This window comes from Ascaphus truei, chromosome 1 (genome assembly GCF_040206685.1).
Source record: "Ascaphus truei isolate aAscTru1 chromosome 1, aAscTru1.hap1, whole genome shotgun sequence".
Taxonomy (NCBI): domain Eukaryota; kingdom Metazoa; phylum Chordata; class Amphibia; order Anura; family Ascaphidae; genus Ascaphus; species Ascaphus truei.
The window spans coordinates 84,780,952-84,795,587 of record NC_134483.1 but is presented as its reverse complement, the minus strand read 5'-3'; the positions used below and the strand labels follow the sequence as shown (position 1 = coordinate 84,795,587).

The 14,636-nt window shown below is 44.8% G+C and overlaps 1 protein-coding gene across 5 annotated transcripts in view; it reads right to left on the bottom strand.

Moving 5' to 3' along the window:
- HOMER1 (homer scaffold protein 1) overlaps positions 1–14,636 on the bottom strand; it is a 141,137-nt gene that overhangs the window by 47,552 nt on the left and 78,949 nt on the right. The window contains exons 8-9 of one of the 5 annotated variants that reach the window (XM_075590832.1): positions 8,197–8,300; positions 7,404–7,767 (exon numbers count right to left, since the gene is read on the bottom strand). The exons of 3 other annotated variants lie outside the window; for them this stretch is intronic. In XM_075590832.1, the coding sequence (XP_075446947.1) occupies positions 8,198–8,300 (103 nt within the window). In that variant the 3' untranslated portion in view covers positions 7,404–7,767; position 8,197. Of the gene's footprint in view, positions 1–7,403; positions 7,768–8,196; positions 8,301–14,636 lie in introns of those variants that run through there. One more of the 5 variants, XM_075590823.1, reaches the window with a different exon arrangement.

The following is a 14,636-nucleotide window of genomic DNA, read 5'->3' as shown; positions in this document are numbered from 1 at the left end:
TAGCTCTGCAGGGAAGTATCAGTGTTATGATGAGCAGTGTTATGCATAGCTCTGCAGGGAAGTATCAGTGTTATGATGAGCAGTGTTATGCATAGCTCTGCAGGGAAGTATCAGTGTTATGATGAGCAGTGTTATGCATAGCTCTGCAGGGAAGTATCAGTGTTATGATGAGCAGTGATATGCATAGCTCTGCAGGGAAGTATCAGTGTTATGATGAGCAGTGTTATGCATAGCTCTGCAGGGAAGTATCAGTGTTATGATGAGCAGTGTTATGCATAGCTCTGCAGGGAAGTATCAGTGTTATGATGAGCAGTGTTATGCATAGCTCTGCAGGGAAGTATCAGTGTTATGATGAGCAGTGTTATGCATAGCTCTGCAGGGAAGTATCAGTGTTATGATGAGCAGTGTTATGCATAGCTCTGCAGGGAAGTATCAGTGTTATGATGAGCAGTGATATGCATAGTTCTGCAGGGAAGTATCAGTGTTATGATGAGCAGTGATATGCATAGCTCTGCAGGGAGGTATCAGTGTTATGATGAGCAGTGATATGCATAGCTCTGCAGGGAAGTATCAGTGTTATGATGAGCAGTGTTATGCATAGCTCTGCAGGAAGTATCAGTGTTATGATGAGCAGTGTTATGCATAGCTCTGCAGGGAAGTATCAGTGTTATGATGAGCAGTGTTATGCATAGCTCTGCAGGGAAGTATCAGTGTTATGATGAGCAGTGATATGCATAGCTCTGCAGGGAAGTATCAGTGTTATGATGAGCAGTGCTATGCATAGCTCTGCAGGGAAGTATCAGTGTTATGATGAGCAGTGATATGCATAGCTCTGCAGGGAAGTATCAGTGTTATGATGAGCAGTGTTATGCATAGCTCTGCAGGGAAGTATCAGTGTTATGATGAGCAGTGTTATGCATAGCTCTGCAGGGAAGTATCAGTGTTATGATGAGCAGTGTTATGCATAGCTCTGCAGGGAAGTATCAGTGTTATGATGAGCAGTGATATGCATAGCTCTGCAGGGAAGTATCAGTGTTATGATGAGCAGTGTTATGCATAGCTCTGCAGGGAAGTATCAGTGTTATGATGAGCAGTGATATGCATAGCTCTGCAGGGAAGTATCAGTGTTATGATGAGCAGTGTTATGCATAGCTCTGCAGGGAAGTATCAGTGTTATGATGAGCAGTGATATGCATAGCTCTGCAGGGAAGTATCAGTGTTATGATGAGCAGTGTTATGCATAGCTCTGCAGGGAAGTATCAGTGTTATGATGAGCAGTGTTATGCATAGCTCTGCAGGGAAGTATCAGTGTTATGATGAGCAGTGTTATGCATAGCTCTGCAGGGAAGTATCAGTGTTATGATGAGCAGTGTTATGCATAGCTCTGCAGGGAAGTATCAGTGTTATGATGAGGCAGTGCTATGCATAGCTCTGCAGGGAAGTATCAGTGTTATGATGAGCAGTGATATGCATAGCTCTGCAGGGAAGTATCAGTGTTATGATGAGCAGTGTTATGCATAGCTCTGCAGGGGAGTATCAGTGTTATGATGAGCAGTGTTATGCATAGCTCTGCAGGGAAGTATCAGTGTTATGATGAGCAGTGATATGCATAGCTCTGCAGGGATGTATCAGTGTTATGATGAGCAGTGTTATGCATAGCTCTGCAGGGAAGTATCAGTGTTATGATGAGCAGTGTTATGCATAGCTCTGCAGGGAAGTATCAGTGTTATGATGAGCAGTGTTATGCATAGCTCTGCAGGGAAGTATCAGTGTTATGATGAGCAGTGATATGCATAGCTCTGCAGGGAAGTATCAGTGTTATGATGAGCAGTGATATGCATAGCTCTGCAGGGGAGTATCAGTGTTATGATGAGCAGTGTTATGCATAGCTCTGCAGGGAAGTATCAGTGTTATGATGAGCAGTGATATGCATAGCTCTGCAGGGAAGTATCAGTGTTATGATGAGCAGTGTTATGCATAGCTCTGCAGGGGAGTATCAGTGTTATGATGAGCAGTGTTATGCATAGCTCTGCAGGGAAGTATCAGTGTTATGATGAGCAGTGTTATGCATAGCTCTGCAGGGAAGTATCAGTGTTATGATGAGCAGTGTTATGCATAGCTCTGCAGGGAAGTATCAGTGTTATGATGAGCAGTGTTATGCATAGCTCTGCAGGGAAGTATCAGTGTTATGATGAGCAGTGATATGCATAGCTCTGCAGGGAAGTATCAGTGTTATGATGAGCAGTGTTATGCATAGCTCTGCAGGGAAGTATCAGTGTTATGATGAGCAGTGATACGCATAGCTCTGCAGGGAAGTATCAGTGTTATGATGAGCAGTGATATGCATAGCTCTGCAGGGAAGTATCAGTGTTATGATGAGCAGTGTTACGCATAGCTCTGCAGGGAAGTATCAGTGTTATGATGTGCAGTGCTATGCATAGCTCTGCAGGGAAGTATGAGTGTTATGATGAGCAGTGTTATGCATAGCTCTGCAGGGAAGTATCAGTGTTATGATGAGCAGTGTTATGCATAGCTCTGCAGGGGAGTATCAGTGTTATGATGAGCAGTGTTATGCATAGCTCTGCAGGGAAGTATCAGTGTTATGATGAGCAGTGATACGCATAGCTCTGCAGGGAAGTATCAGTGTTATGATGAGCAGTGTTATGCATAGCTCTGCAGGGAAGTATCAGTGTTATGATGAGCAGTGTTATGCATAGCTCTGCAGGGAAGTATCAGTGTTATGATGAGCAGTGTTATGCATAGCTCTGCAGGGAAGTATCAGTGTTATGATGAGCAGTGTTATGCATAGCTCTGCAGGAAGTATCAGTGTTATGATGAGCAGTGATATGCATAGCTCTGCAGGGAAGTATCAGTGTTATGATGAGCAGTGATATGCATAGCTCTGCAGGGAAGTATCAGTGTTATGATGAGCAGTGTATGCATAGCTCTGCAGGGAAGTATCAGTGTTATGATGAGCAGTGTTATGCATAGCTCTGCAGGGAAGTATCAGTGTTATGATGAGCAGTGATATGCATAGCTCTGCAGGGCAGTATCAGTGTTATGATGAGCAGTGATATGCATAGCTCTGCAGGGAAGTATCAGTGTTATGATGAGCAGTGATATGCATAGCTCTGCAGGGAAGTATCAGTGTTATGATGAGCAGTGATATGCATAGCTCTGCAGGGAAGTATCAGTGTTATGATGAGCAGTGTTATGCATAGCTCTGCAGGGAAGTACCAGTGTTATGATGAGCAGTGTTATGCATAGCTCTGCAGGGAAGTATCAGTGTTATGATGAGCAGTGTTATGCATAGCTCTGCAGGGAAGTATCAGTGTTATGATGAGCAGTGTTATGCATAGCTCTGCAGGGAAGTATCAGTGTTATGATGAGCAGTGTTATGCATAGCTCTGCAGGGAAGTATCAGTGTTATGATGAGCAGTGTTAAGCATAGCTCTGCAGGGAAGTATCAGTGTTATGATGAGCAGTGATATGCATAGCTCTGCAGGGAAGTATCAGTGTTATGATGAGCAGTGTTATGCATAGCTCTGCAGGGAAGTATCAGTGTTATGATGAGCAGTGATATGCATAGCTCTGCAGGGAAGTATCAGTGTTATGATGAGCAGTGCTATGCATAGCTCTGCAGGGAAGTATCAGTGTTATGATGAGCAGTGTTATGCATAGCTCTGCAGGGAAGTATCAGTGTTATGATGAGCAGTGTTATGCATAGCTCTGCAGGGAAGTATCAGTGTTATGATGAGCAGTGATATGCATAGCTCTGCAGGGAAGTATCAGTGTTATGATGAGCAGTGATATGCATAGCTCTGCAGGGAAGTATCAGTGTTATGATGAGCAGTGTTATGCATAGCTCTGCAGGGAAGTATCAGTGTTATGATGAGCAGTGATATGCATAGCTCTGCAGGGAAGTATCAGTGTTATGATGAGCAGTGATATGCATAGCTCTGCAGGGAAGTATCAGTGTTATGATGAGCAGTGTTATGCATAGCTCTGCAGGGAAGTATCAGTGTTATGATGTGCAGTGCTATGCATAGCTCTGCAGGGAAGTATCAGTGTTATGATGAGCAGTGTTATGCATAGCTCTGCAGGGAAGTATCAGTGTTATGATGAGCAGTGTTATGCATAGCTCTGCAGGGAAGTATCAGTGTTATGATGAGCAGTGCTATGCATAGCTCTGCAGGGAAGTATCAGTGTTATGATGAGCAGTGTTATGCATAGCTCTGCAGGGAAGTATCAGTGTTATGATGAGCAGTGATATGCATAGCTCTGCAGGGAAGTATCAGTGTTATGATGAGCAGTGATATGCATAGCTCTGCAGGGAAGTATCAGTGTTATGATGAGCAGTGTTATGCATAGCTCTGCAGGGAAGTATCAGTGTTATGATGAGCAGTGATATGCATAGCTCTGCAGGGAAGTATCAGTGTTATGATGTGCAGTGTTATGCATAGCTCTGCAGGGAAGTATCAGTGTTATGATGAGCAGTGTTATGCATAGCTCTGCAGGGAAGTATCAGTGTTATGATGTGCAGTGTTATGCATAGCTCTGCAGGGAAGTATCAGTGTTATGATGAGCAGTGATATGCATAGCTCTGCAGGGAAGTATCAGTGTTATGATGAGCAGTGATATGCATAGCTCTGCAGGGAAGTATCAGTGTTATGATGAGCAGTGATATGCATAGCTCTGCAGGGAAGTATCAGTGTTATGATGAGCAGTGTTATGCATAGCTCTGCAGGGAAGTATCAGTGTTATGATGAGCAGTGTTATGCATAGCTCTGCAGGGAAGTATCAGTGTTATGATGAGCAGTGTTATGCATAGCTCTGCAGGGAAGTATCAGTGTTATGATGAGCAGTGTTATGCATAGCTCTGCAGGGAAGTATCAGTGTTATGATGAGCAGTGATATGCATAGCTCTGCAGGGAAGTATCAGTGTTATGATGAGCAGTGTTATGCATAGCTCTGCAGGGAAGTATCAGTGTTATGATGAGCAGTGTTATGCATAGCTCTGCAGGGAAGTATCAGTGTTATGATGAGCAGTGATATGCATAGCTCTGCAGGGAAGTATCAGTGTTATGATGAGCAGTGATATGCATAGCTCTGCAGGGAAGTATCAGTGTTATGATGAGCAGTGTTATGCATAGCTCTGCAGGGAAGTATCAGTGTTATGATGAGCAGTGTTATGCATAGCTCTGCAGGGAAGTATCAGTGTTATGATGAGCAGTGTTATGCATAGCTCTGCAGGGAAGTATCAGTGTTATGATGTGCAGTGATATGCATAGCTCTGCAGGGAAGTATCAGTGTTATGATGAGCAGTGTTATGCATAGCTCTGCAGGGAAGTATCAGTGTTATGATGAGCAGTGTTATGCATAGCTCTGCAGGGAAGTATCAGTGTTATGATGAGCAGTGTTATGCATAGCTCTGCAGGGAAGTATCAGTGTTATGATGAGCAGTGTTATGCATAGCTCTGCAGGGAAGTATCAGTGTTATGATGAGCAGTGTTATGCATAGCTCTGCAGGGAAGTATCAGTGTCTTGAATTTGACTCTGTAGGCTATGGGTAGTTATTGTAATAATTTGCATAGTGGGATAAGAGGAAGAGCAGTGGGTGAGGTAACTGAGCATGGGAATTGCATTTAGCATGGTCCGTAGAGTGGACAAATGACAGACTAACCAACAGACCAACTAGACGGAGGTTGCAATAGTGCACCAAATCGGTATATACAGCTCAACCCCCTTATAACGCTGTGCTTGGGGTCCAAAGAATCACATCGCCCTATAAGCGGATCGCGTTAGAAATAATGTACAATTTTATGCATTGCACAATAAAGTATTTAAGACACCAATAATCGTGTTGTAAAGTATTCATAAATACGAAAATTGGGAGCCACGCTTGCATCGCGTTATAAGCGGATTTGCGTTGTAACAGATCGCGTTATAACGGGGTTGAGTTGTAATTAGTACGTGAATAAAAGTGGTGATGGAAGTACGGTATATAATTAGTACGTGAATAAAAATGGTGATGGAAGTACTCAGATGTGAAGAGATATGAATATAGTACAGTATGTGAATAAAGTTAATGTTACCTACCCATCTATGGGATAACAGTAAAGCTTGAGCCCTTTTGACTTTCAGAAATCATGGAAAGAGATTGGAAATAATAGCCCTGCAAAAATTAGAAGTCACGCTCCCAAATTTAACAAAAATTAAGTATTTATCTTTAAAATACTAATTCTAATACTATTATGGAATACAAATTCCATAATATCTGTGTGGAGACAGTAGGTTGTATATCCTGCAACCCTGGTAAAAGGATTGATGGCGACAAAAAAAAACAAAAAAAAAAACTGTGCAGGAATTTTAACCCCATTTTTGCAAGACGTGCCTTTGTGCATTAATGCTGGTCCCTTTCAAAGCAAAGGGGTATTCCAAATGGCAAACTGGAAGGAGCTGACAAGATTTGGATGCATATTTACTAAGCAGTGCTTACACAACCCATTGAACTGAATAGATTATTATTAAGATGTCTTATGGAATCACACCCCTTAGTATATATGGGTCTCGGTGATCAAATATTGTAATCCATAATGCACATATAGCCATGCATAATAATGGTATATTGCTTTCCTCTCTGTTGGCAGTAAGTCCTGGTAAGTACAGGTATGCCAGCAGTAGTTATAGAGGTTTTCCCTCACACCATGGTGAGGTGCCCTATGTATGGAGGGGAGTGGCTGTATGCTCAGAGTCCCTGGATAGTGACATCAGGGATGCGCCTGCCTCCTGAAGTATATAAGGCACAACACAGTTAGTTACAGTGTGTTTTAGCAGCTGTGGAAAGCTGTTGGGAAGTTGTATTTTCCTGCATAAGGGATTGTAGAAACACTTTGTGACCCTAGTGACGTAACTAGCGGTCCAGGTTGACCAATCAGCCTGTCTAAGCCACTCTGTGTCCAGGGACCTGGCACAGAGAGGATCTCCCTAGGAGAAGAGGGAATCCCACTTCAATTCGGGAGGGCGTACCTGGCGAAGGGACAGCACGGAGAGATGTGCGGCTAGAGCCGGCAGCTGCATGGGGCAGTCTGCTACATCACCGTCTACAATAAAGATGACCTTGTTAACGATACCCCCACTGTGTGAGTGTGAAATTACTCAGCAGTGGATGGCACCACCAAGAAGGAGTTCCTCACCAGGACCATCTACCTGCGGAAGCATAGACCCTGATGAGGTGGAGGCGCTGCACATGATGTAAGTTGAACTCGCACCCACTACCTCAGCTACCTGTCCTGATGACATCCCCTAATACCATCAAGCGGGAGACTCAGGAGTTCTGTTGCCTACAGGTGCACCACCAAACACAAACACGTAATGGGCGTTGGTTATTAGAGTACCCGGGCCAATGTGAGATTGGGGGGGGGGGGGGGGGAAACCCGTTACACACACAACTACGTATATCTTAGATTCTGCCAAAGAACAAGCAGAAAGACCAAAAACAATTTGCTAGTTTGCAGTACAAGTCTCCTGCTGGATCTCGTGTCACTACCACCCTATCAGTCTATGTCCTTCTCTTTCACTCCAATGCTTTTCTGGTTTCATTTGAGATTCTGATGGGTTGCTTTCTTGGTCTTGCTTTTTTCCAGTGGGGCTCATCAGCGTAGCAGCAGCAGTTTCAAAGCACACTCAGCAGCAGAAACAGGTCATCAAGCAAGCTCTATCCCATCAATTTGTCGTAATAATAACGGCGCACACGATTACGTTCTACTGAGAAGAATGAGAAAACCATTGGTTTATACCTTAAGCAAGAGCTGGGCAGAAATAATTCTCTTTAGTTATAATCATCACAGCTTTTATCTTTCCATACATGTCAACTTCCAAAGTCTCAAGTAATATTTGGGCGTTCTTAACACTTCAACTAGAATGCCATTTTCGTGCTGATTTCAATGACTGAGACTCCATTGATGTCTGAGAGCACCGATACTAAAATTAAGCAAAAGGCTGGCTTTCAAAACGCGAGACGCACTAAAAATTAGCGAGACCGTGTCTCTCTAAACAAATCGACGAGGCCTTGGAAAAATAAACTTTCGGGCCAAAAGGCTCACAAAATACTGTAGCTACTATTTGCACCTACTGTAAAGCCTACAGGGGGATTATGGCTTTGGTAAGATATAATGATATTAAATAGATTAGTACCTCATATTCGACAACGACACATCCTTCTACGGCTCCTGTGCCTCCTTCTGGGCTCCTGTTCGCCTAATCTCCTTCTTCGCTGCGAAGTCTGGCTTCTCCTATTTCTGTCCAATCCCAAATGATACGGTGCTCAGACACAGTTAAGGCTACAGAAAAGTCCTTTTTCAATTTGTTATTAACTCTTTAATGTCTGGAATGCATTCTGTGGATTTCGTCTCCAATTCAATAGAAGTAATAATACTACGCCTGGGAGGGCAAAGCGCCTAGTGGTTCACACCATAGCCTGTGGCGCAATGTGTAATATAAACTCCCTTCAGCCAGTATATAGAAGAACTATGTGAGGGGAGGTAACAATAATAATGGCTACTGCTTGTTACCGGATTTGAAGACCCCTCTTCAGTTGTGGCAATTCCGTGGGGCATGAAATCCGTTTTTTAAATAGTCCAGAAGCAGTGTATGAAGAAAACTAAGCACAGCTGATGCAGCAAAAAACGGATCAACCACGGGTAACTCCCATAAAAATTTTAATTTATTTTAGCTCACATGGACAAAGTTTGACAAAAGTACACCTATGTGTTTCGCGAGCCCTGCGCTTTATCAAGGTGTCAGGGCGCGCGAAACACGCAGGTGTTCTTACTTTTGTCTGTAACGAGTAGCTCACCACAAACGAAGCGCGACCGTGGTGCTGAGGTAGGGAATTGAGAAACGCCAACCCACAGCCAAGCGGGCGCGCCTAGGATGTAGATAAGTCTTGCAAGCTGGGTCAGGAGTACGGAAGGTAGAGTAGTCGTTATACTTGCCAGGTCTGGATTGGAGAGTAGCAGATCGTTGGAGTACTTTGCCAAGGTCGGTAATGGAGAGTAGCGGATTGTTGGAGTACTTTGCCAAGGTCTGGATTGGAGAGCAGCGGATCGTTGGGGTACTTTGCCAAGGTCAGGGTTGTAGAGATCAGGATGGTCGTACGTAGCTGGGTCAGAGTTGGAGAGGTGCGGAGTCCAGTGAACGAAGCAGGGTCAGGCAGCAGGGAGATCAGGAACAGGGCAGACAAGGCAGGATCAAAGTCAGAATGCAGCAAGGCACGGCATCACACACTAGGTTATGCTCAGCAATGAGAGTCTGGGCTGAGCAGGTATTTAAGGAACCTCCCTCCAATGGGAAGCGGGGCGGAATAAGAAGGAACGCGTGGATAGGCTGCTGGGTCGCGCAGGTGCGCCCTATTGTGCAGCCCAATGAGGTCTAGGGACGGAGCTACGTCCCGCGCGCGTCACCGTCAGGAGGTGGCGATCCGATCGCGTGCCACTCGTGCACTGCGCATGCCAGTCATCCGAACGGGAATGGTGCCTGGAGGCGGGTCCAGGGGAAACCTGTCTTACGCGCGTCACCGATGTCAAGGGGTGGCGACGTGATCGCGCGCCACTTGCGCATGTCCGTCTTCGGAGCGGGGGCGAAGATTGGGAACGAATCTGGAGAGGCAGGCTGATTGCGCGTCGCCCGCCCGCGCGTAGTGAAACCGCCGTGGGACCGCAATTCTTGAGCGCCAGATGTAGAAGGCTGAAGAGGTGAGTTCCGGCCATCAGGATGGCGAATACTCACATTGTCACACTTTCTCCATGTGAGCTAAAATAAATAAAAAAAATTATGGGAGTTACCTGTGGTCGATCTGTTTTTTTGCTGCATCAGCTGTGCTTCGTTTTCTTCACACCAGTACACTGCTTCTCCTATTTCTGCAGGCAATTTTCTTGATGTTACCAGTCTAGGAGTAGGTGACTTCTGACTGGAGGGTACCAACAGCCAGGTTACATGCTCAGTGGCAATTATGACTTTGGGTGACCTTATACCTCCACCACTTGCTTGTAATTAGACCACTTGCATTTGAAAATCTGTGGCTACTGTATCTCACAGTAACGCTGCGTGATTTCTACGAGATTTCTGCAGTCAGACTAATGGCCCATCGGATTAACACAGCAGAGGTCCCTGCGTTTGAATGGAACTCGCAGCCCGGTAGGATTCACACAGCGCGAGTCCCATTCAAAGGCAGGTAACCCGCTATGTTAATCCGATGGGCCAATAGTCTGGCTACAGAAATCTCACAGACATCACGCAGCATTACTGTGAGATAGCCACAGATTCTCCTAGGCAAGTGTATTTGTATTAGACCACTTGCAAGTGTATTTGTATTAGACCACTTGCAAGTGTATTTGTATTAGAACACTTGCAAGTGTATTTGTATTAGAACACTTGCCTACAGATTCTCCTAGGCAAGTGGTCTAATACAAATACAGGCAGCTACATCTGTATATGCCTTAATATGGGCATGTAGGTGTGGCAAGGCGTGGAACTTTACCCTAAATCCTAAAAAGCCTTTAATTCACTGTCGTACCTGCACCAGCCAATAAAAACAACAAATAGATACTCAGTGAAGTTTGCAGAGTTCATCAGTTCATGCCTAATAGCAGATCACAATGACCCCTATGAAATGTTATCTATAATAATAAGAGTCTGTTTGTCTCTCTCAGTCAAGGTCATACATAGTGGACTGGAAAAGAAAAGTGTAGTCTGAATGTAGACCTATAACAGATCTGTATAGCCGAAGGTGGGTGAGGATAAGCACTCAAGGTGCTAACAGAATAAGAGAGTGGAGCCTGACCCCTCTAAATGTAGTGAGGCACAGGAAAAAAGCCAAAATCCAATCTAATGAGGCATATGTGAGCCAGCTATGGTAAGTAGACGATCCAGGAATCTTAAAGATGTCCTGGTCCAAAGTCACTTTACCAAACCCAAAACCACGTTCCTGAACACATGGCTTCCACCCAAACCACAAGGAACCCACAAGTGTGGGTCCTGTAAAGCTTGTCAATTTATTAATACCAGCAAGTCATTGTCCAGTAATGGCAAAGAGTACAACATACGGGGTTTTTTCAACTGTAAAACTACCAAAATCATCTATCTTATCACTTGTTGTTGTGGTATGCAGTATGTGGGCAAAACTGGTACAGAGTTTCGCTGCCGCATACTGGAACATATAGGCTCCATAAAAAAATGTGCTGACACTCCAGTCTCTAGACACGTGAGGGAACACCACCAGGGGCACATTAATTCCCTGACATTTCAGGCAATAGACAGTTACCCACCAATAGAGGTGGGTACTGGGACAAAAAACTCCTGCAAAAGGAGTCAAGATGGATATTTACATTATCCACCCTTACCCCTGATGGTTTAAACGAAGGGTTTCTATATACCCCCTTTCTATGAACCCATCGCAATTCCATCTGCACCCCTCCAACTACAGACTATATACAGCATATTGCACTACACCATTTAAATACCTAACAGGTCCCCCCCCCCCTTTTTCTCTCAGATGCCCTATTCTACACTTAGGTGTAGGGGCACCCGCTACGATTATGTCACTACTATCTTGACTCTGAGATCTGTCTCACTTCAAGGGGGTTCTGTATGTAGATTCACAGTACCAGCTCCTCGGTACATGGCCTATTTTCAGTGTTACCATCAGAGATCACTCTACACAAGTAGGGGCTCATCTTTATCCACCACACAACTCAATTTCAGTAAGATATCGTTTATTATATAATTTCATTACATGTCAGCACTTCTCACTTCTCCATTCAGTGCATTCATTCAGCTCTGAGGAGCGTTCATACTCTCTCACTCAAGAGGCCCTCCCCCTCCCTCCCCTCACGGGGACGCGTCATCCGTAGAAGAGCTGAAATTGGTGGAGAAGCATAACCAATCAGAGGGCACCAGCATTTGGTCACTATGGCAACGCTTGTGCATAAAGTCCTATCAGGAGCTCATGGAACCCGCCCCCGATGAAGCCAGCTATTGGTGAAACGTACGTAGGGTACTTCTGACGTCATCATCATGTGACGTCGGCTCATCGGAGGGGTGTGGGCTTGTGTTCCGTCTGAGTGCTTCGCAGACTGCAGCCGTGGACAGCAAGAGCACTCAGACCTTCTGGTATGCTTATCCTGTACTATAACATTCAATACCTATCCTGTTGGCCATATTTAATTGTGGTAGGAATACTAGAGAGTTACATCCATCTGGCTATTACACTAATAGCTCACAGACTGGAAACTCACATATGCCTCATTAGATTGGATTTTGGCTTTTTTCCTGTGCCTCACTACATTTAGAGGGGTCAGGCTCCACTCTCTTATTCTGTTAGCACCTTGAGTGCTTATCCTCACCCACCTTCGGCTATACAGATCTGTTATAGGTCTACATTCAGACTACACTTTGTCTGTTCAGGCTCCTATATAGGCTTTACCCACACTACTTATGTGTCACATTTAGTCTAGTATATATATATTATCCTGTTACCAGCACTCTAGCCCCACACCCCTTCGGTCTTTTTAATTGTTTTTATGTTTATGTCCTGTGTCTGTGGTCTGCAAACAGTTTAATTTTAAAGTTACTCAATAAAGATTTTGTTTTAATTTAATTTAGCAAAGGGGTATTCCAAATGGCAAACTGGAAGGAGCTGAAAAGATTTGGATGCATATTTACTAAGCAGTGCTTACACAACCCATTGAACTGAATAGATTATTAAGATGTCTTATGGAATCACACCCCTTTGTATATATGGGTCTCGGTGATCAAATATTGTAATCCATAATGCACACAACTACGTATATCTTAGATTCTGCCAAAGAACAAGCAGAAAGACTTGTGTCTCTAATTACACACCATAGGGATTATTTTCTGTTTCAGTCCACGATTATTCCATTCCCTGTGAGCACCACCCCTTCCATGCTGTTTGGCCCTTCCTTTTCCCTCCTCTGTGTGTTTGAGCAGGGTATTTTCTGCAATATATACTATCGCAGTTTCTATTTGTATACAAGCCCATACATAGCTCCAAGACCAGGAAACCTAGAAATCTGAAGCTTTGCAGGTATACTAAGGAGACCCTATGCATGTGGACATCCAGGTTCTTTTTTCGTTTTATTCAAATGCGTTAATTCTATGGAAGCAAGTCAGCCAGTGTGTGCTGTACTTGGTAGGCTATGTATCTGGCACATGACATTATAATACCACGCTATGTGTATTATGCTATTTACACAGAAATCAGATAGCTATAAAGTTTAGACAAAAAGCAGAAAGAAAGAGTAAGTCAATTGACACGAGGAAAAAGCCAGAATGCTTTAGAAAGAGAGAGGACAGAATTGGGCACATCAGAAGGTATTAAAGGAAATTGATGGCGAGAGATGAGGGGGGAAAGACGTGAGAGGGATGTGGGGGAGAGATGTAATTGGAGTAGATGGAGACGGGGACAGACAGAGAAGGGGGCAGGGAGGAGACCCATGCAAAGCTGGGCTCCAGAATACTGAACCAGGAAAAAAGAGGATGTCCTCTGGTGTGTAGACGCAGCAGATAGATGCAATATGCAATAAAGAATGAGAAAAAACAGCAGTGTGTTACTGAGCAAAAATATCGGTTGTGTCCGGTTGTTTTTATAGAAGGACACTTACATCCATATCTTCTGTGAATGTGCTTGTTTCACACAAATGGCCAGGGGATGGAGATATATTTATATTACTCCCAGGGCTGTGATTAACCTCCAATATTAGTGAAAAATAGAAGAAAAATGTGCCCCGGCATAATATCGTTCTTTTTAACAAACTGGTATAATAATTAGGAACACTCACAAATGCCTCTTTTCAATAAGCATTTCGAATACAAAGCTTTCCAGCATATAGGTGAACCCAGTCTCCCCTCCTTCCATCGTTCACGTTACCAGAGTCTGTGGGGCTTCTTTCCTCAGATCTCCTTATCCTCGTAGTCCAGCTTACCCCTGAGGCATACTGCGAAACGCGTTGGGTTGAAACACATAGGCCAGTAGGTCCTCTTTTCCAGCACAGAATTCAAACCTGCTTTTCTGGCACAGGCACTTGTGGACACCCCTCCACAGACGCGAACCCGCTTGGAAGGATACTGCCGTCGATCTGTTCCGCTCTACACTGTGCACAAGCTGAGGGAGGAGAGAGGAGGTAGCGAGACCTTCCCCCACTTTTCCAACTTGGAGGGGCGGACGCCACCAGACTACGAAGATAAGGAGATCCGATGGCAGAAACCCCACAGACTCCAGTAACGTGAAGGATGGGAGGAGGGGAGACTGAGAGAGATAGGGGGAGAGGAGAGACAGGAGCTAGAGAGAGGGGGGAAGAGGAAGAGAGTGGGGAAGAGATGAGAGGGGGGAGAGAGATAACGGGGGAGAAGGGGGAAGAGAGAGAGGGGAGAGGGAAGAGAGTGGGGAAGAGATGAGAGGGGGGTGAGAGACAAAGGGGAAGAAGTTGGAGGGGAGAGAAGGGGGAAGAGAGAGGGGGAGAGAGAGTTAGGGGGTGAGGGGGTGAGGGGGGAGACAAGGGGAGGAGGGGGAGAGGGGGTGGGGGTAAGGGGGAATAGAGGGTGAGACAAGGGGG